At 40.3% G+C, this 23,084-nt stretch overlaps 1 protein-coding gene across 1 annotated transcript in view; it reads left to right on the top strand.

Annotated features, from left to right (window-relative positions):
• The first annotated feature begins 12,005 nt into the window (after nt 1-12,005).
• The window catches only part of LOC146839120 (uncharacterized), a 120,952-nt gene continuing 109,873 nt past the window's right edge, over nt 12,006-23,084 (top strand). Inside the window, 1 exon segment of the mRNA XM_085603129.1 lies at nt 12,006-13,779. Within this exon segment, the coding sequence (XP_085459255.1) occupies nt 12,021-13,779 (1,759 nt within the window). The 5' untranslated portion in view covers nt 12,006-12,020.

Here is a 23,084-nt window from a genome sequence, read left to right as displayed (position 1 = left end):
CGCCGTCCCCCGCATCCGAAGAGCGACTACAGGAGGAAGGTCCTTCTCCTACCTGGCCGCCAAGACCTGGAACTCCCTCCCTCCCGACCTGCGCCTGACCCAAGACCACCTCTCCTTCAGGAAGAAGCTGAAGACCTGGCTGTTCGAGCAGTAGCGGCACCCCCCCCCCCCCCCCCCAGCGCCTTGAGACCCTACGGGTATGTAGCGCGCTTTATAAGTGTCATTGATTGATTGATTGATTGATAACTGACCCTCGTTTATCTAAACAGATATAAGGAACAATATATAAATTAATAATACCTCACAAAGCGCAGTAGTAGGGATATACACTGTTACTACGATATAGTTGGCTTCAGATGTGCATTTCAAAAGCGATTTTTCTGAAACAGAAAATTATGTTTCTCAGAGGCAGAATACCATAATACAGACTACTTTTTGTGCCACATAAGTTATGTAGAAAGGGTACTATTTAAGTATTAAGGTTACCTGGTTCTGCTTTCGACGGGCTGAAAATGGCCTCTGGCGTTTTGCGCGCACAACTGAAAACGGGATAACAAAGTATCCAAACTGGCCATGCAGATAAATACTCTGTGGTGTGTCATGTGACAAGTCACATGACATACCTCATTTTTTTATTATTGTGAAATCACGTGATAAGTCACATGCACAAGAAATATTTTATTGATTAAGAATCTTAATCAATAAAATATTTCTTATAAATTCTTGGCCTTACATCGCACCTAAGAATCAATAAAGTTAGTTGAAAAATCTGAATATCCAGGGGATTAGTCCTCTTTCTATCTTGCTGGTTTCCTTACAACTACTGGATGGTTCTTCCCTGTAGAAACATGGCTGGACGTCCACATATAACAGTCCTCTTTTTATTTTTCTTTCGAATTTTTTCGTACCATTTTTTAAATTAGTGATCCCTGATTCTTTGGTCATCGGTTTAAAAGAAAAAATGGAAACGTATTTTCCTTTTTGTTTACCCTTACATATCTATTTTTAAAGGTTCTTAAAAGAAATAAATATGCCAGTAAGACACAGCATGTGACTTATCACGTGATTTCACAATAATAAAAAAATGAGGTATGTCATGTGACTTGTCACATGACACACCACAGAGTATTTATCTGCATGGCCAGTTTGGATACTTTGTTATCCCGTTTTCAGTTGTGCGCGCAGAACGCCAGAGGCCATTTTCAGCCCGTCGAAAGCAGAACCAGGTAACCTTAATACTTAAATAGTACCCTTTCTACATAACTTATGTGGCAGAAAAAGTAGTCTGTATTATGGTATTCTGCCTCTGAGAAACATAATTTTCTGTTTCAGAAAAATCGCTTTTGAAATGCACATCTGAAGCCAACTATATCGTAGTAACAGTGTATATCCCTACTACTGCGCTTTGTGAGGTATTATTAATTTATATATTGTTCCTTATATCTGTTTAGATAAACGAGGGTCAGTTATCCCAGTCTCTTTATAAAGCCTTCCTTTCTTCTTTTTAGAAACCCTGCTTCAATCAATCCGAATTACCAGTGAGTTAAAAAATATATAAATACTGACTAATCACTTGATTTGACTAGCGATCCCTTCCCAAATAAAAGGTAATCTTATCACGTTGTCTTTAAACTACGAACATCAATATTATTAATCGTAAACATCATTATCATTATAAAAATATGTTGTTGTGTTTTTTAGGGTTTTCAATAAATGCGCAGTACAATTAGGTTACATTTAGAAGAAAGACGTAATCCAAACTTGTGTAGAAGTAAGTCTTTCGATTTAAGTATATACCAACACTAAGTTCCGCATATACAGTGTGGGTTTAGTCGTACAATAATGGTTAAACGCCATATATACACATATATGTATATAAATAAATAGTTGATTATGTTATTCTCGTACTTACAGCAATTATCCTAAGTGGAAAGAAAAAAATCTGAAGTGTAGTCTTCCCTTAAAAAGATCAACTAATTAAACTTGAAGTAAGTCCACTTCATAACATCGCTTACTCTGTCTCATCTGTTTTCTTTTTCTTCTTTTTTTTATCGTTGTCTTTTACTTTCTCAGTTTTCCTTTAAAAGATTTATTATTTGAAATTTAAGTATATCTATTTTAGAATACTGTTTACCTTGTTCTATTTAGTTTCTCTTTCTATCGTTGTCTTCTCTCTTTTCCATTTTTCATCTTTTTGATATTAAACTTACGATAGAATGGTTTCTAGTTTTTTATATATATTAGTTTAAATGAACATTCGAGATCACAGACATTATATTATGATTTGAATAGAGTTGTCTATATAGGGAAATTGTTTTGTAAAAAGTTCTTATTAGACTTGTTTGCAAAATAGAGATTGAATTATAGAAAGAATGTTGATAACGTATAAACATTATATTGTTAATTATGATTATTTATATGTCTTTTTACCATTGTGGATACTTTTGTGGCTACTCCTGATGAAGGCGTTGTGAACGCCGAAACGCGCGTCGATTATTCAAAAAGTGCCACTTTTTATTTATGTTATATTGTTTTTTACAATTGTTGAATCATCACTTTTAACTAAAATTGAATGTAATGTGTTATATGATTCCTTTTTTCATAAAATGAATAATGAAAAAATAAATCTTTTATATTTATAATATCTTCTTGAACAAATTCTTTCTTGTTTCCCTATAAAGTAATAAGATAGGATTTCATATATTATACGAAGATTGCCTAGGAATATATTTCACCACATTAATGAATATCATGACAATGAGGCAATAAATGGATATTTAAAGGTGGCAACATTTTCTTTATTGATCTTGGTCCATCTTTTTTAACATGAATACAAATGTAATGTATGCGTTAATAGGCCCATGTTTACAGTTTTTGATGTGATGGCTTCTTTATCTTTATGAGACAGCCATGTTAGATAATGTACATTCTTCTGATTTCTAATGTGTAATGACTGAACTGTAGGACACTATTTTGTATAGCAGAGCAATGCTGTAGAGTGTTGACAATATTAAACAGTGTCAGCAGTTTTAAAATGGCTTTTACTTTTAAGTTCTAGATGAGTTGACATCCCCATACTCACGAGCCCTGTTGGGCTTTGTACATGATTTAATGTTTACTTTGACGAGGAGGTATTAAAATATTGTGAATGTTAATGCAATATATGCAAACGTCCACGTCTTTTTAAGAAGCATTGTTTAACTGGACAAGCCTAGTCGGACTTAGTCCGTTGTTTATTGATGGTTATGAGTTTATATATTGTACATACGTAGTCCGTTGTTTATTGATGGTTATGACGTTATATAGATGGCGACAGTTAGTTTGTATACTCTGGCCCATATTAAATAATTGGGTATGTGAATATATTCTACGTACGGAAACGCATATTCTTGAGGTTATATAGGATTTAGGTTGCTTGAAAATGGTTTAGACAACCAAAAAATGCATTAATTGGTTCCAACACCTTTGCTGGCAGCAGCTTCTATATGGCTGCTATCATTACTGTTAGAAATGGGGGTCTCTAGTTGACAATGGCTGGTCATTGTCCAAGTAGGGACCCTTCTTCCTAAGTCAGAGTAAGAGGGCTACACCCTTTGATAACCCCTGCTCAACCCTGTGGTAACGTAGCATGAGCAGCTAGGCTTATCTCAGAGGCAGTGTGTAAAGCATTTATGACCATACACAGTAACACAGTGAAGAACACTACAAAGGGACACCACACAAGTAGTTATAAAAAATAAGTATCTTTATATATAGACTTAACACAAGACAAATAACAATAGAAAGCCACAATACTGTAAAATAGGATTACTCTTAGAATGCTGGAAAAATAGTTCAAAGTGTGCAAAGAGGAGTTCAGTTCAAAGCAGTGGTCTCTGCGACCCTTTTACTTACAAAGTACCTGGATTTCGTAGCAAAACCAACCAAATGTCGCAAAGAAGTTGTGGCGATGATTTCCTGCACGCGTGGCCGGCGATGCGATGAATACTTGCCGCGAGGGAGGAGATGATGCACCGATCTGCTGATGCGTGCGGGGACAAGGCGGCAAACTTCTGCACGCTAGGCTGTTGATGCGATGACTCCTTGCCGCGAGGGAGGAGACGAGGCGACGATCCTGTTGCGTGTGCGATCGGGTTGCGATGCAAAGAAATGGCGCTCCGCGAGGGAGCGGCGATCCTGATGCGATGAAAATGGCGGACGCCCGGCGTCCGCGCTGCGATGTCGTGATGCGATGACCTCGATGCGATGATCTATGGGGTTAGTGAGCACTTGGCAGCCTGCAAACGTGCGATGCGATGATCTTTGGTTGCGAGCACTCAGCGGCAGCAGCGCGATGATTTTCCAGTGCGCTTTCAGCTGCGGCGGCTCACAAATGTGCGTTAGCAACGATTTCAGCACTCTTCTCTGTAGTAGAACTAGAGGCCCTGGAACTCACAGGAGCCTCACCTGCAGATAGAAATCCTCGCTAGGAGGAATCAGGAGGCTGGTGGAGAAGTCTGATCTGCCTGAGACTTCAACAGGACGCTAGCTCTCTCCTAGCCCTTGGGTGATTGCTTTAGCAAGATTAATAAAAGTTCTCTCAAAGTCCTTTTCCCTCTTCTTCCCAGTCCAATGGTAACCACTGCAGGCCAATCCAAGAAACAGCACACAAGCACAAGGATAGTCACCTCCTGCAGATTCCTTCAGTTACACAGGCAGAGGTTCATCTTGATGTCCAGGAGCAATACAAATTGTAGGGGTTTCAGCACAGATATTTATACCCCAAAGTCTTTGTTCTCAAAAGCTACAAGTCACTGAACCGAGCTAGAACCATTTCTGCCCAGTCCTGGAGCACTTTGTTTACCAGGCTGCATCCTTCCTTTCAGAAAGAGGGGGTCTGCCATCAGACGCACAGTAGGAGGTGGAGCCAGCATTCACCTTGCCAGGCACAGCCCTATTCAGGTCAAGGAGCTACCCCTCCCCATACTCCAATGCAGATCTCTCTATTCAACCCAGGTCTGACTCAGCCTGCCCTGTCCCTCCAAAACCAGACAGCCAATACACATAACAGCAGGGCACACTGGAAGGCTTAGGCAAATACCTACTTTCTAAAAATTGTATTTTCAACCACAGAATATAAAAATAAACTTCACTAAAAGATGTATTTTAATATTCTGAGCTCAGGCATACTAAACTCGTTTTCCTACCATGTTCCTTGGGTAAGTTAGGACTATAGGATGTAATAGTCAAACTGCCCATTCTGGCCTATGGAGAACGGGTAGCCTTACAGTAGTGGAAATCGAAATTGGGTGTAATTCACTACCAGGACATGCTACACACACCAAGCCATGTCCTTACCTTACACATACAATGCACCCTACCATAGGGGTGGCTTACATGATGCCAAGGGAAGGTTCAGGGACTGGGAAGTGGGTGCACTTCACAGCCAAGATGGCAGTTCTGGACTGCATATAGACTCTGCAGTGGCAGGTCTGAGACACACTTTACAAGCTGCTTCTGTGGGTGGCGCAAGCCAGCGCTGCAGGCCCACCAGCAGCATTGGGTTTACCAGCCCTGGGCACACACAGGCCACACTACTAGGGACTAACAGGTAAACCAAATAAGCCAATCATGGATATACCAATTCACATGTCATATTTACACAGGGAACATTCGCGCTGTGGCACTGAATGGCAGTGGCACAGCGCCCAGAGCATCTAACAACCGCGAAAAATGGAAGGGAGACTCACGCCAATGGTGCCAGGTCTAACAATTACATATAGCTTCTTAATTTTGACAGGCCATGTCGAGCGTTGTCCGTCGTTTTTTTTATTACCAAGAGAAGAGTATACATAAACTTTTAAAAATGGCGCTTATTATGCACACCGGTAATACATGTGGATGTTGGAGTATTCTCTGATGCGTTATAGCACTATGTTTGCGGTAATTAACCTGATATGGTGTATCGACTTGATATGTTAGCAGACCTATGAGAGTACTGGAAGCAATTTGTGTTTACTATATGTTATAATTGCATTATTGTTACATGGATGTCGAAGTACTCTTTGATTCCATACAGTGTTATTTTGCGATATAAACTCGGTATGATATATCGATCTGAAATGCCAGCGGGATTTGGAGAGTACTGAGGATATTGTGGTATTCACTTTGCGTTATATTTCCACTGTGGCTTGGAGGCACTGGATATTGAATGTCAATATACGATAGAACGGCAAACGTGTCAATATTTTGTACCATTGGAAGCATTTGATTATTCGCTTATGGTATATGTGAAAGTTTGCGTCCTGGATATTTGTTCATTTGTAAGGATACATTTTTGTCACACTTTCTAGCGCTATATTGCTTTGTATGTAATTTAATTTGCTTTGTTGGACAACACAAGGTGTCGGAAGAATATCCTTTGTTTAGCTATTGAACAGAAGGTGTTTTTAGTCTTTACAAGAAGTCTAGTATCCTTGTGAAACTCTCATTATATACACTTTCAACTACATAATTTAATGTGACAAGATTTAAGAATTTGGAATATGAGCACAGTGTGAGTTTATTAGACACATCGTAAGATATAAAATTCTGTTTTTCATTTAAGATATTCTATGTCTGAATACTTGTTACTCTATAGGCACAGGATGTCTGTCTTGGAATGAGCTATTTCTTCCTCTTAGGTAAGAAGTATAGATCGAATATTATTCACTATTTTGGGAAATATGAGTGGTTGTGTGGCTTTCCTTTCCCATTTGATTTAAGGATTCACCTCTTTTTCTTTTTACAAATGATTTCTGGACGACTGTTCTCCTAACACAGGCGTTCTTTTGAGTGGTCACTAGTAGTCTTCTCTTTGGTATTGAAGGCGCCCTGCTCAATTTCTTTTCTTTGGATGCTTTGTCTTGTTTGTGGTTGCTCAGTGCTTAACTGTAATTTTCTTCTCAAGAAATAGTCTTTTGGACTACGGGATAACACAAAAGTTTGTGTGCCAGGGATATGGTGGTGGATCACTACATAAGAATGAGATTATGGAGTCATGTATAGTCTTACTCTGTTTATTTGTAGCCTGACGAAGTCGATGGTGGATATACCATATTGACGAAACACGTGTTGGCTGCAAAGGTTATCAAGACTGCTGGATGCATGTGGAAATACAAGAAAAGCACTACTGATTACACTGGACTATTGGACATTGAATAACTCTTATTTTTGGTGCTCGGGGGATCGCATAATTTAGTATCGAAAGCGTTGGCTTCCTATTGGAGTGTATGGTGGCCACTTCTCTGTGGAGCACCTCCATGAATTATTTCTTTTAGATAAATTGGATATGCCCGCTTTTGCACAATCTTATGACCTTGCCACCTATCTGTCTTACATTGTATGATGTAATTTTAGTTTGTTGCTGCAGACATGATGAAGTAACTTTAGTTTGTTCTGTGTCAGTTCTGTTAACGTCACAAAACTATATTGATTACCTCTTGCTGTTTTTCGGTTCATCAGTTAATTCACTGCCACCCATATGTGAGGGCGCGCTAAAGTATCTGTTATTGTTCTCCTGCAGATTGGTATGCCTGATTTTGGGAATGTCATCTGATGTATACTTTCAGGATTCCAAGCAAGGTAAGTAGCACCCAATGGGGAAGTGGAAATGAGACAAAAAAGAATCACTGAAATGATTTGGGTTTTCTTTTTTCACATATGTTCTACTGCGTGAAGAATCGCTGACTCACAAGCCTTCAGATGCTAAGGATCTCTGAGTCACAAGTTCTTAGTGCCAAGGATTGTTTTCAGGAGGTAAGGAATGCTGACTGTTTACCACAAGGCGAGGGCCCTCAGTCAGAATCGGGAGATTCACCAAAGATATTTCTTCTCCATGTGCATCTACAAGGTCTGGCACAGATTTCACTATCGGTGTGTCTCAAATACCAAGCCATGTCCATATTTGCTGTCTCACTGGTTCTGGTTCTGTTTCCTCCTATGAGATTGGTAGTTCTCGCTAGAACAGAGCATATTTAGAGACAACCGCTGCCACATGATATTTATTATAATCGTTATCTCCTCTTCTAAAAGTCGCAAGCAGACCAGGTTCAGATGGGTGGACTATGCGGTGCACTTCCATTCCATTGGCATGCCGACCAATCCATAATAGGTAGGAAGTGGCCAAATAATCTGACCATGCCCGTTGGATCCAGGCACTTGCTGGGGAGTAAGCCACTAAAAGTTCTCTCTCTTCACATTGGCTGAGAGTGTAATGAGAGTGTAATGCCAGCACTGAGAGATTAGAGCTTTTTCACTCGTTTCATTCCGACCTTGCTTATAAACTGAAATTAAGCGAAATGCGTTAATGTAACACGCGAAACATGGTATTACGGCAACATTTCTGTATGATTACCATAAATATTTTATTTCCCCTTGAATGCACATACTATAAATATGTTTCATGGGGGATGGTCTGATTCCACGTTTCACTGCAATTGTTTCTGATGTGTGGATTATAGAGAGAGAGAGAAGGAGGACATTTGTTATTTAATATTTAATCAGCATGCTCTTCACCTGCTCTTTCCCCCTCCCTGCTTCCCTTATTGCATCCAATTTTCCCTTTGATAAATATGGGATCCATTAAAGACACAATTTGTACTTTGCAGGTATTAATTGCAGAGTAGTAGTGAAAATCACCAAGTTTTGCGACATTATGACTACACTGTTGAATAAACCCTTGGTTCATTGCCATCCATAAAATTTGTAATCGTTCTGTAAGGGTTCCTTGTGAGGTTGAGCCTAAACTTGTGCTCAAAGGATTATTGGGTTTAACTGTACCACGTAATTTTATCAGTTTTGAGTGGTCAAGTTCTTACAAGCAGATTAATTACATTTCAACTGAGCTCTAGAGCAGTACAATAATTACAACTGTAATTACAAATTTACCCTGTGGTCGAGTTCAGGGAGACACCAGCAGTTCTACTTTTCCCAAAGCTGAGGTTCAACTATTTACAGACCGTTCAGAATACCATTCAAAGAAACCAGCACATTTAATGGCCTGGGTCTCGCTGACTGACTGGCTCCAGAGCAGGTGTATGGACTGCACCTCAGCTTCATGTGAGCTGTATGGGTAAGGTACAGCCCTGGCACGTGCCCTGCAGGATCTAGCCAGTGCAGCATAGGCACTGTCCTTCTACATCCTTTTCATGAGAGTTGTCTATTGACCTTATGGTTCCATTTGGGAAGAGCTTGGTCTTCACTATCTTTCTGAACTACAGGTGTTTGTTGATTTTTCTTGGACATGAGATTCGGAGCTTAGCTGCTCGCAGAGAAGTGGAGGTTCGCCCCATGCATTCTCCTTGAAAATGACAATCAGTTGTGGCTCCAGTCTAGACCGGAGTGTTTTCTTCTGTGCACATCTTTTAAGCTTGTGAGGTGGATGATTCTTTGTCACAGATGTCTCTGTGCTTTAAGGATGTGAAGCCAATGAAGATTATTTGGCCAGTGAAATGGGGTCACATAGATTTGTCGGTAGCAGTTGTGTAGCCACTGTGTTTTAAGTTCAAGGTAGCATTCTTGGTAGGGAGAGTGAACTTCCATTGTAGAGTCCGTTTGCAAAATCATGACGTGATAGGATGACAGGTGGTCACCTGGAGCTTCTGTGGGAATCCTAGCTGAGGGTAGATTAGTCTTATGGTTCACATAGGATCAAAAGTGCTTCTCATCATTTGGTTTACTCGCATGATCATGCTAATGTTTCTTCTGTCGATCTTTTAGGAGTTACTCTAACTTCCTGAGGTCGGAGCACAGTAGAGGATGGTAGTCCTCCCTGTGTCTGCATGTGAGGATCTCTGTTTTAGATGAGTTGAGCTTAACTTTATTGACTCGCATCCATTGGTCAGTGTCTTGAACATAGTCATCTAGATATTAGCTATTCAAACTGCTCAGACTCTCCAGTTTGAGGAATTGGTGTGTCATCTGCCTGGCTGCTGCACACTCACACTGTCAGTGAGGTAAAAGATTGTGGTGAAATGTGCCAAAAATAGCAAATAAGCCCAGTCGAAGAAGTGTAGGAATATCATTCTTTCAAACTGTGGTTGTCAGATCATCTACCTTGGACATCAGGGCTGATTCAATGTCTACCCAAGGTTGGAACCCAGCTTATTAGTTTTATGGCAATGTATTTACAGCAAGAACGTTGCAGATCAGTTGTCTAAGAAATGAGACATTTGAGATTTTCCATGCGTCCTGGGTGGTATATGAAAGGATGCTGTTCACACAAGATAAACTTGAATCATTTTAATGAGCATTCATGTATGCGAACAGCAGTGTTCAAGTGAATCAGCAACTGCTTAGTCAATTCAAACATACACAATCCATGAATTAGAACCCGCTTACATCACTATGCAAGTCATACGATTAAAGGCCCAACAGTTTGTATGATATGTTGAGAACACGAACTTACTCTGGAAGCTTGTGTTATTTCTTGACAGTGTATATGTAGATGTAGTTTCCACATACAAAACCCATAACTTTAGAAGTAATCTCTTGTAAAACTTGTGTTTGAGCATCCTTAAGCTCCTTATCTTCACTTTGATGCACGGTCCTTACAGCCAAACCAGAAATTCAACTCAGAGTCTCACTCCCCACCTCATGTCTCAAAAGGCTACCATTTTGCATTGAATAAGCTCATAAATACTGTGTATTTCTACTCATTCACATTCAGTAACAAACTCCCATTTTCTTTCTGCAGGTCACTGAAGCATGGATAAAAAAGGAAAATCATAAATTAATATTCTGCATCAAAAATCGCCACACTGAAGATGTTTATGTTGAAGAGGTGACAATTTCTCAGAGCCCCAATAAGTAAACAGTACCAAGAAGCTGAGGAAGAAACAGAAGTAGAGGACCCTACTGAAAGTGAAATTGATATAGCTAATTCTAAGCATTCACTATACATTGTTGAACAATTCAATAAAATTATCGCAAACACTTTCAAACGTGGGTTATTAGGGTTATACAGCTTCGGAAATATAAATGAGTAAATCGCTATCCAGACAGTGCACCTGAAAATAACCTCTTTTGTAAATTCAGTCTACATAACGAAAGCCCTGGAGAAAAACCAAACCATACCATGAGAATCTTTTTCGGAAGACTCCTCTGCTGAAGTGGTAAAGAACACACCTAGTGCAAAAGAAAGTCATTATAAAAGGTCCTTTCCAGTTTTTAGCAAAAACACTGGAGTTAACAAAAGTTTGTTTCAAACATGCTGAATGTTGAAAAGTGACGCCATCAGTGCTCAGGTGTTCGCCACAGCTCTAGAGACCACAGCCTGGGCATTAAGATGAAGCAATGTTCTGCTACTGATACATTCGTAATATAATCTTCCTCCCATTGCACGTGTGTAGCCTACACTAAATCAAGACAATAACTTTGTAAGTGTTTTATAAACTGCCAAAAAAATAAATGTTAGTAAAGCTTTAGTCACAAAGTGAGCCTAACTCTGCCGGACAGACTTCATATAGACATTACATGGAGACCGTAGCTCCTTGAGAGACATTTTGAAAAGTTCAGTGGAATAGCTTAAATTGCTTAAAGAGGTCGCAGCACTATAAGTCCAGAGAGAATTTTTTTTGTAATAGGCTCAATGCAAGTGTTAAGAATAACAGGTGAAGCATATTTGAGAGGCTAGTTCTGAAAATGATCTTAACAAGTCCGGACTTTGGAATCAGGTAAAAACTTAATCTTCTGTGTACACAAGAAAAAAGCAAACCTGGAGACAATAACTCAAGAATGAAATCTTTAAAGTACTCAAAATATGAGGGCGAGATTATCTCACCAAGATAATATACACTGAGGAAAAAGTTTACAACCACTTTAAATGTCAGAAACTCTTTCGACAGAAATCTGATCTCACTAACAAGAATAAAGTTTGGATGAATCCTTTAACTCATCTGAATGTCAAAAAAGCTTTATTTGTAAAAACCTTTCTAAACATGCAAGAATACAAACTGGGGGGAAACCTTTTCAGTACTCAGATTACCAGAAACGTTTTTGTCATGAATTCTCTCACTCAACATGCGAGAACACATGAGGGTCGAAAACCTTACCAGTGCTCTGAATACAAGAAACATTTCAGACATAAGTACAGTCTCACTGAACATGAGAGAACCCACACTGGTAAGAAACCCTATTGGTGCCCTGAATGCCACAAGAGCTTCAGTCAGAAAGCCAGCCTCATTCACCATGAGAAGATCCACACCGGGGAAAAACCTTATCCGTGCTCTGAATGCCCAAAAAGCTTCACTAAGAAAATATATCTCATATGCCATGAGAGAACTCACACTGGGAAGAAACCCTATTGGTGCTCTGAGTGCCACAAAAGTTTCAGTCAGAAAGCCAGTCTCATTCACCATGAGAGAATACATACTGGGGAAAAACCTTATAAGTGCTCTGAATGCCAGAAAAGCTTCAGTAGGAAAGACAGTCTCATTCACCATGAGAGAATCCACACTGGGGAAAAGCCTTATAAGTGCTCTGAATGTCAGAAAAGCTTCAGTCAGAAACCCAATCTCATACACCATGAGAGGATCCATACTGGGGAAAAACCTTATCCATGCTCTGAATGTCCAAAAAGCTTCAATAAAAAAGTGCATCTCACTGAACACGAGAGAACCCACACTGGGATGAAACCATATTGGTGCTCTGAATGCCACAAAAGCTTCAGTCATAAAGCTAGTCTCAAACAGCATGAGAGAATCCATACTGGGGAAAAACCGTATCAGTGCACTGAGTGCCCAAAAAGTTTCATTAAAAAACTCAATCTGACTAATCATGAGAGACTTCACACTGGGAAGAAACCTTATCAATGCTCTGAATGCCAGAAAAGCTTCCGGCTTAAAGTCTGTCTTATTGAACATGAGAGAACCCACACTGGAGAAAAACCATACCAGTGCTCTGAATGCCAAAGGAGATTCAGTGTTAAAGGTAGCCTTGCTCGACATGAGAGAACTCACACTGGGGGAAAACCTTATCCGTGCTCTGAATGCCCAAAAAGCTTCAGTAAGAAAATGTATCTCACATACCATGAAATAACTCACAGTGGGAAGAAACCCTATTGGTGCTCTGAATGCCACAAAGGCTTCAGTCAGAAAACCAGTCTTATACACCATGAAAGAATCCACACTGGGGAAAAACCTTATAAGTGCTCTGAATGCCAGAAAAGCTTCAGCCAGAAAAGCCATCTCACTGAACATGAGAGAAAACACACCGGGCAGAAACCTTATCTGTGCTCTGAATGCCAGAAAAGCTTCAGGCTTAAAGGCTATCTCACTCGACACGAGAGAATTCACACTGGGGAAAAACCATACCAGTGCTCTGAATGTCAGAGAAGCTTCAGTGTTAAAGATAGCCTTACTCGACATAAAAGAACTCACACTGATGAAAAACCTTATAAGTGCTTGGAATGTCAGAAAAGTTTCAGTCAGAAAGGCAATCTCACTCAACATGAGAGAAAACACACTGGGGAAAAACCTTATCACTGCTCTGAATGCCCGAAAAACGTCTGTTATCAATCCATTCTCACTGTGCATGAGAGAAGCCTTATTGGGCATAAATCTTGCCACTGTTCTGATTGCCACAAACGTTTCAGTCAGAGAAAGAATCTGATTGTACATGAAAGAATCCATGCGAGGGAAGTAACTTATCAGTGCCCTGAACACTGGAAATACTTCTGTGAAAAAGCTACTCTCTCATACTGCAAAAGAGCCTACACTGGACATAAACCTGATCAGTGCTCTGAGTGCCTAGAAAGCTTTAGTGATAAATTCTACTCACCCGCGACAAAACCCACACTGGACTCAAACCCTATTAGTGATCTGACTCTCATTAATGTTCCAGTCATGTACCCCATCTCAGAGAATACAAAATCCCATATTAATGAAAAACCTTATCAGTCTGAATGTCAGAAAAATGCAGTGAATATTACAGAATAGTATAACAAATTGTGAAGTGATCATTACCAGTGCATTACAAAATGAATAGTCTCACTGTTCCTGTTATGTTGTCTAGCTTTGTTATTTGGATGCAAGGAAGTTTAGGTAACCCCATTAGTTAATTTTCAAACCCCAGAACGTACCTATATTAATAGTAAGCCTATAATCATACCCACCGATGTAAAAATACCCAAAGATGCAGAAGGTTTTGCAGTACCAATAACAGAGACCAAACTCCATACAAGGAGAAAAAGAAGAAACAACCCAGTAAAACCAACGTGTAAGAAAACTGGACCAGAAGACAAACCCCTGTAAGAGAACGCAAGAATACAGTGGAAGGTACATCAAACTCTTGGAGCAATTTAGAAACTACTCAGAGTGAAAGTGAAAGTTATAGCTCAGACTAATAAAGTCTGCCCAATTTTGTTTTGTCTTGCCGACTCACAGTCCGGACATAAGGAATTTATTGAAACTCAGCAAGCTAATTGACAAAAAAACTGTGCATTCCCATATTAAACATTCAGACAGCAGGAAGGCTTGACGAAATGAATCCCATGCTGACTGAGCGGCTTGGCAGTAAGCTGTTCCAGCTTGGAAAAGAGAGACTAATAATGGTTGTTCAAGATAGTGGCGGGAACATGAAATGGTTATGGTGGGCATAGAAAAAACAAGTAAATAAGAAACAAATTGTTTTTTATGTTCCCAAAACAAAACTTCTCCAAGTGCTAATGTGCTGACAACAGACAGTTTCATCTTGGTGTTCTGGGCTAGAGGCCAACTCGTGGGCCTGAGGGTATTCCAAATGAGTTTATAAAGTTCTTTCTTCACAGGCTGTTGCATGTTTATGTCAGCTGTTTGTTCAATGCTAATAGATTGATACTATTTTGGGTTCATTTGTTGAAGCACTAATTATTGTCCTAGCTAAACAGGATAAAGACCATAAACGTGCAAGTCATTTCAGACCTTTTTCATTAATTATCCAATATTGACAACATTCTTACCATATAGGGGCCCAGTGTACGAAAGATGGGTGCAAATCCAGTAATCACAAAGTAACACAGTTTGCAAACACCAGTGTTATGTGCAACATTCTAAGCCCATTTTGCGAGTTGGAATTGTTTTTCTGACTCTCTAAATAGGTTTTGCGATCCATTCTTTATCAAACTGATATATATCATAGTTTATGGCTGCCATTTTTAGTTGCAAGCCTATGATCAGTTGCACAAACCTCAATGGAGATGATTACAGATTCACTAAGTTGTTCCCTTGGGCCCCAGTGAATTCCCACACAGAAAAGTTAGCGTTACGTGCAAAATCAGAAACGGGTTGCAAAATGTTGGTTTGCAACTTTGTGACCTGTCTTTTAGTGCATTGGGCCCATAAACTTTTAAAAGTGGTCTGAGCCAGTTTTTCCTTATGATCAATTCTATATTTGGAGAATAGATTATCATCCAGTAACACCAGAGCTTCCCCAAACGTCTTTATACCACAAACGTGTACGACCCACCAAGCTTTAATGGATTGTTTGTAAACGTCATGACCTTGACCAGGCCCTTCAATATCGGACTGAGGCCAAGATAATGATGTGCCCATAGAAGTGGCAAATGGTGAACTGCACTGGAGTCTGAAGCTTGAACACCTTTACAAGGGGAATGCTGGCCTGTGGCATCCATTCACTAAAACAGCAAATCTTCTGAAAAATCTTGATAATGATACAAATGATTTTAGAAAATATGAGAAACCCCTTTGGCGGAAGAGTATGGGGTACGACCGTGTATCTATTTTTGTGTTAAAATGAGGCTTAGTGATGTAGTTTGGACTCAGTATATATGTGTATATTTTAGAGTTTTGTCTCGTGTGAACACAGCCCAAGGGCATTGAATCACTTTACACGAGCACCAGATTACATTATAGAAGGTCAGATTGTTTTATTATAAGCACAGTAGATTTAATAATAGTCCCAGACCCAAAGGGTGTTGAGCCAATACCAGGACTCAAACCTGGTTCCCCAGATCCAAAATTGGCAGTTCTGGTAGTTGGGCCACATATATATTGATCAATTTATGTGTGAAAGTCAAACACAAGTGGTATGGTTGTCTATCATGTATAGTAATCACATTCTCTGTTGAAATGGATTTGTGAAGTAAATAAAAACTGCTACAATATATACTGGAAGGTTCACCCAGAGTTTTGCTTGGGAATAATTGTAAAGGTTTATTTTAAAAAACTATCTAAGGGACATTGTACTGCTCTTTAGCATTAGTGCATAACCTGGGCTAATCATTTTAAATATGACTTACCTACTGAAAAGAACTTTCGCAGCTCACCAAGAATCGGCACAGACTCTGGAGCCCGAGCCACAGTTTGAGGAACGCTGTGCCAGACCCATTTGTCACCTATAAGTCTAGATTGGTTCCTCTTCATCATCCATAAGTATTTTGCCACTGGTTGCAAAAAATGTTAATTATGCATTTTTATTTATAGCAATTTATTTCAGTTTGACACAGCTTTTCCAACTATTGTTAATGTTCTGTATTACTCCTACAGCAAGAGGAATGGCTGTTCCGCTGATGCTAAATTTCTTCAGAGGTACTAAGTTGTGTTGTCTATTTTGCCATCTTGCATCCTTACTAGCCGCTGAACTCTTCCTTTGTGGCATTCATAAATCTTATGTTAATTAAGACACGATGATGGGGGTTATTGAATGAGACACTGGTGATTTTTTTTGTGCTCATTATTGATCTTATCACTGTGATTCAGAACGTCTTGGAACTCATTGCTTTGTGTGCCAGAGTTTCAGTTTGTGCCTTCACACTCAGTAAATAATTGTTTTATCTGAATATGTATTTTACTACAAACATGTTACAGGGCATCGATAATACAGCATCCGTCTCAACTGAAATATTTAAACATTATCTCCACAATACAATTAAATACACAATGAATCTCAATTGTATTGCCAAATATACACAATATTAATAAGTGACCTTCCCTGTTTCTACACTGGTGGAGGACAGTTCAAAAGATAAATTGTTATTGTACCACAACCACTATGTCTATTATCAATGTTACAATTGCAATTTCCATCCGCCTTTTATGAAACCATGCTTGGGCTTTTATCTCTAAATTTATTTAGAACACAAAATTTCTAAGGATTGGTCATAAAAAATGAAGGGCCTTATTTAGAGTTTAGCTAACCCGTCAAATTTGGTTTCCACTGTATGACAAGTGCTATAGACTATAATGGACTTGTAATACAGGGGGCGGGACATCAGCCACGTCTGTGAGTGTCCTGTTCACCAAACTCAAGATAGGGCCCTATGTACTAATACATTTAATGATGCTATAGATCTACCTGATTTCACCCGACTGTTTGGTACAGAGGTGGCACTCACTTAGAAAACTTCAGTGAGCCTATGATAACTGGAGGGCGTGGCACGGTCCCTTGATACCTAAAGACCTTGCTTGCAGTTTAAACTAAGAAAGGATTTGGCTAATGATTACCAGAGCCATCACTTGCTGCAAGCTAGTGTCTATGCCATTCCAAGCCCTTACACCCAAGAGACACAGTGAGAATCGAGAGACTAATTGCACGGGAGGCCAAACATAGACTGTTTGCGCTGTGTGAAGGCTATTGTTGTACATGATTTGACCATGACCATAAATTAGAATCGAGACCGGAAGCTTACTGCCCAGAATGTGGGTCACAAGGATTACTGGTACAAGCGACTCGGCATAACTGTGGCTCCTCTGTGGACTGACAGAGAAGGTCTGCAAGAGAATGAAAACAACAAAACTGTCCTGCCTGCCTTAAAATGTCTGATGCAGAACTCAGGTAGGGTTAGGAAGTTCAGGGCATGGCAGAACCTGCAGCATCAAGCAACTATGTTGTTTCTCTTCCCCATAACATAAAGAGAAGGCCCTTATCCTGAGACAGTAAGTTCTGAAGTAAAAAGATATTATAAAACCAAGAACTGTTGGTGCTAAACAACCATGTGCATGCGTGCTGTTAAATAAAATCTCACCGTCCTTTGATTAAGATAATACGCATAACACCATGAACATTCAACAAAGAAGGTTCACTTTGCTTCAGTTTACAGGCGGCAAACACACATCAACAGTGACAAAACACACATTAGCAAAGACAAAAGATCGTCATCAAATATCTGGCCTTAAAGTAATTATAACTCATACTCCCACTATGTACATTGTTGTCATCAGTGCTTTACTTTCAGGTGTTGCAGTAGTTTTATCAATGATGTAATCCCACATGTCATGAGTGATGTAATGGTGAGGGTGTAAGTTATAGTTACTTTAGGGCACACAAGTTATGGTTATTTGAGATAACTATAACTGGTGAATTTCAGTGGTTTTGCTTGTTTAAAACGGTATGTTTTAACTGACATTTTCCCCTAACTATAATGGCCCTTTAACCTTTGTTTCTTTCAGGGAATTTGTAGGGTTTTTCTAATGTAAAGTAAGATATAATTACAATTCCTAACTATAACGTCAATTTATCCTATAACGTCACTTTAACCTTGGTTTTTTGTGTGAATATATATATATTGTATGTATAATGTATGTTTAATATAGTTGAATTCCCATCACTGAGTCCTAAAAATGTCTTACTACCTCTATACACTAACCGTTAAAGCCCTCCAAGCTCCTCCCCACTCCTATACACTCATCATCCCTGAACCCTAAAAATCCCTCACTATTTATATATATTACCTACTGGCAGTCACCAGTAGGTAGTTATAGTTAATATAAAAGTTTCCATAGGAAAAGCATTTTTTGTTTTGTCAATAACTTTGGTGCTTCTTGACAAATCTACATGAAATTTTCAAAAAAAGTTTGTTTTTTGGTTCGGCTGCTGTGTTGAACGTTTCCGGGTGATCCGTCAGACGGGCACCGAGAAAATAAGGATGTCCAAAAACGCGACTACAGCCCGAACTGCTGAACAGAATTACACCAAATTTAGCAGAAAGCTTGATGTTGGTCTAGTTGGTGTAAATACGTTCAGTAGTTTCAGAAATATTCAAGTTTAAAAAATATAGATATCTGGGAGCCTAACAGTCTACTTAAACCCTACTGAAATTTGATTGGTTGCCAACATTTCAACTAGGATGTGTTGGCAGCCATCTTGGGACTCGGTTGAACCGACTCCCACAAAAAATGATTAAAACAAAAGGTGGTAGGGTAAAATCACCCTGACACCGTAGGGGTCTTGGGGGGTCTCACTAGGACCCCGCCCCAGCCCAAAAACTTTTTTTAAAGGTTCTGGCAAGATCTGCGGATCCGGCAGAATTTTTTAATTTTTTTAAATGAAGCACAACCCCCCACCCTTTGTTATTAATTGGTCCAAGGTTGGGCAAGTTCCAGGGGGCAGTGTACAAATAAAGGAGGTGGGGCACACAAGCCTCCCCTCCTGGGGCTTATTATGCCCCGGAGACCACCACCTCTCCTTGGCTTCATTTAAATAATAGTGCTGGGGTTGCCCTTGCGGCAACCCAGTGTCTTGGGGACTGCCACCTCCCTAGGGCAAAATGTTAATTTGAATGTGGGGTGCCCACCTGCCCCCCCCCGTAAACCCAGGAACCACCATCCCCCAGAGCAAAAGAAAACAGTAATGCAGTGGGGCTGCATGCCCCTCACCCAGCAGCCCCAAGGACCCCCTCCTACCCGGGGCTTTGTTGACATTGTAAACGGGTTGCCCTCGTGGCAACCCGAGCGCTTGGGACCAACACTTCCCCAGGGAAAATGTTTACTCACTCACCCATACAGTCACTTATATACCCCATTACTCACCTATCCTGCCTTTCACATACCCAGTTACTCACCCATATACCACTGACATCTACTTACTCACCCACACAGCCATACACACACTCATCCATACAGCCCCTCACACACACACTTCCTAACTCATACAGCCACTGACTCACCCACTCACTCATCCATACAGGCAGTCACAGACACCCTCATCCACCCACACAGACACTCATACATGCATTCAGACAACCAATTAATCATGCATACAGCCACTCACATATCCACTCACACACCCATACAGCCACTTAGACACCAACTGCCAGGCTGATACAAACATTCACACAACCAGTCACTCACCCATACATTCACCGAGACACCTAATCACTCACCTATACAGTCAGTCACATGCCTACTGAAACATCCATACAATCACTCATACACCCACTGATTCACCAATACACCTTGGTATATATATTTAACATTCATAAACTTTAAAAAAACACTCACAGTCACTGGATTATGTAATCACTGATGTCATTTGAGGTGTCATCACTGATGTCATCACTGATGTCACTGACCATGTCATGAGCTTTCTAATATGTCAGGTCATAAGCAATACATTGTGGGGGCACGAGTTAACATTAGCTCAGCTAACTGTAACTGTTGAATTTCACTATTTTAGTACTAGTAAAACCTGAGCCTAACTATAACGCCCCTGTACCCTTTGTTTTTTTCAGTGAATATGTATATATTTTCACCAACAAATTAGTCCCATAGTAGTGCGCTCTTTGCATAGCTGGTGCCAGCGTCAAGTGTGGACCATCTCTTGAATAATATATTTCCGCAAAGGTGTAAAAACGCTGCACTCCAGAAACGTAGCATATCCAACAGGGGTTTATTCACCAAGTACAATTATCACCATCACCACAACCAATGCGTTTCAACCAGAAAGGTCTTGCTCATGGTAAAGTGAGTCCCTTGTCTCTTTATACTATTTATAGTTTCTCCCATTTACACCCTTTAGGAGGTGTTATGGGAGTTGTAGTTTATACATTCCACAAAATTAAAACAATTCAAAGTATTTACTGTCATTATTTTTGTCTCTTGTTCCCCGATTAATCATAATTTATTGTACTACCATATAATCTCTATTTCAATGTATTGTGCAAGTATAGAGGGTTTCAAACTATTATTCCTAATATAATATTTTTTGTGATATGCTTAAATCTTTTAAATAGGGCTACCAATTATGTGTTGTCACTTATCTTTATCAGGGTGCCAGGCCCCTGTTATGGATTACTATGGCTTGCTTCTATTTGCATCTTGCCTCAGCTTAGTGCATGGCATGGATATCTAATGAGATCACTCTTTTCTCTCCACAGTAAAAGGAGCCTTAACTCTCAGGCCTATTTTTGTTCTTCACACAATGTGGCCTATGTTTAAAGGGATAATCTTCACTAAGGTGTGGAGGAAGAGGATGTGTTCGAGGAAGGAGAGGCCAGCAATCAGGCCCAAGAAGCGAAGAAAGACGCAAAGAGTCCCCGGAAAAATAAAGGGATATCCACTATGCAACCATCAGAAGAAGTAGTCAGCTGGTCAAATGTCAGTTCATTTATCAAAACATAGTCTGAATAAATATGACATTAGTGTCCTACACAAAGGCCTAACCTTCTGCCTGAAAGAACACTGTGACCATGTACAAACAAGAATGAATCTATATAAATATGTACGTAGGGTGACCCTCGCTAAATTCTTCTCTGAATCAGACAATGTGAGACAACGGGAAACATCACACTCATGCCCCATAATCAGTGGCGGCTGGTGACATTTGAAAGTGGTGAGGCGTAAAATAATTGTTTTATTGCACTGTGGTGAGCGAGCATAGCGAGCGAGCCAGAATAACCTACGCAGGGTTCGGGGGGGTTCATCCCCCTGAGAAAATCTTGAAAAAAGAGTGAACAAATGGTGCATTTTCAAGCAAATTTGAGAAATTCAAATAATAATACATTTAAGTGACCTAACACATGAAGTCAAGTTGGAAAAAAGTGATTAGAAGTAGCAATTAGAAGTAGAATAATCAGAACTTTCCCCGATGCAGATGTTAAGATATTAATTCAATCTCCTGTACGGATGAGACTGGACTATCAAAAGCTCTACTGATAGGAATTCCCCACAGATGTGCAAAGATTAGGCCCCCACTCCTCCCTCTTCAACCCCACAAATGTACAAAGATTAGGCACCCACTCCTCCCACTCCAACCCCACAGATGTATAAAGATTAGGCACCCACTCCTCCCTTTTCAACCCCACAGATGTACAGAGATTAGGCACCCACTCCTCCGTCTCCAACCCCACAGATGTATAAAGATTAGGCACCCACTCCTCCCTCTCCAATCCCACAGATGTATAAAGATTAGGCACCCATTCCTCCCTCTTCAACCCCACAGATGTACACAGATTAGGCACCCACTCCTCCGTCTCCAATCCCCACAGATGTACAAAGATTAGGCACCCACTTCTCCCTCTTCAACCCCACAGATGTACAAAGATTAGGCACCCACTCCTTCTTCTCCAACCCCACAGATGTATAAAGATTAGGCACCCACTCCTTCTTCTCCAACCCCACAGATGTATAAAGATTAGGCACCCACTCCTCCCTCTTCAATCCCACAGATGTACAAAGATTAGGCACCCACCCCTCCCTCTCCAACCCCACAGATGTACAAAGATTAGGCACCCACTCCTTCTTCTCCAACAGATGTATAAAGATTAGGCACCCACTCCTTCTTCTCCAACCCCACAGATGTATAAAGATTAGGCACCCACTCCTCCCTCTTCAATCCCACAGATGTACAAAGATTAGGCACCCACACCTCCCTCTCCAACCCCACAGATGTACAAAGACTAGGCACCCACTCCTTCTTCTCCAACCCCACAGATGTATAAAGATTAGGCACCCACTCCTCCCTCTCCAATCCCACAGATGTATAAAGATTAGGCACCCATTCCTCCCTCTTCAACCCCACAGATGTACACAGATTAGGCACCCACTCCTCCGTCTCCAATCCCCACAGATGTATAAAGATTAGGCACCCACTCCTCCCTCTCCAATCCCACAGATGTATAAAGATTAGGCACCCACTCCTCCGTCTCCAACCCCACAGATGTATAAAGATTAGGCACCCACTCCTCCCTCTCCAATCCCACAGATGTATAAAGATTAGGCACCCATTCCTCCCTCTTCAACCCCACAGATGTACACAGATTAGGCACCCACTCCTCCGTCTCCAATCCCCACAGATGTACAAAGATTAGGCACCCACTTCTCCCTCTTCAACCCCACAGATGTACAAAGATT

Source organism: Triturus cristatus, chromosome 4_2 (assembly GCF_964204655.1).
Source record: "Triturus cristatus chromosome 4_2, aTriCri1.1, whole genome shotgun sequence".
In the NCBI taxonomy this organism is placed as follows: Eukaryota; Metazoa; Chordata; class Amphibia; order Caudata; family Salamandridae; genus Triturus; species Triturus cristatus.
Note: the sequence above shows the minus strand (reverse complement) of the source record. Positions and strands in the feature narration are given on the sequence as shown.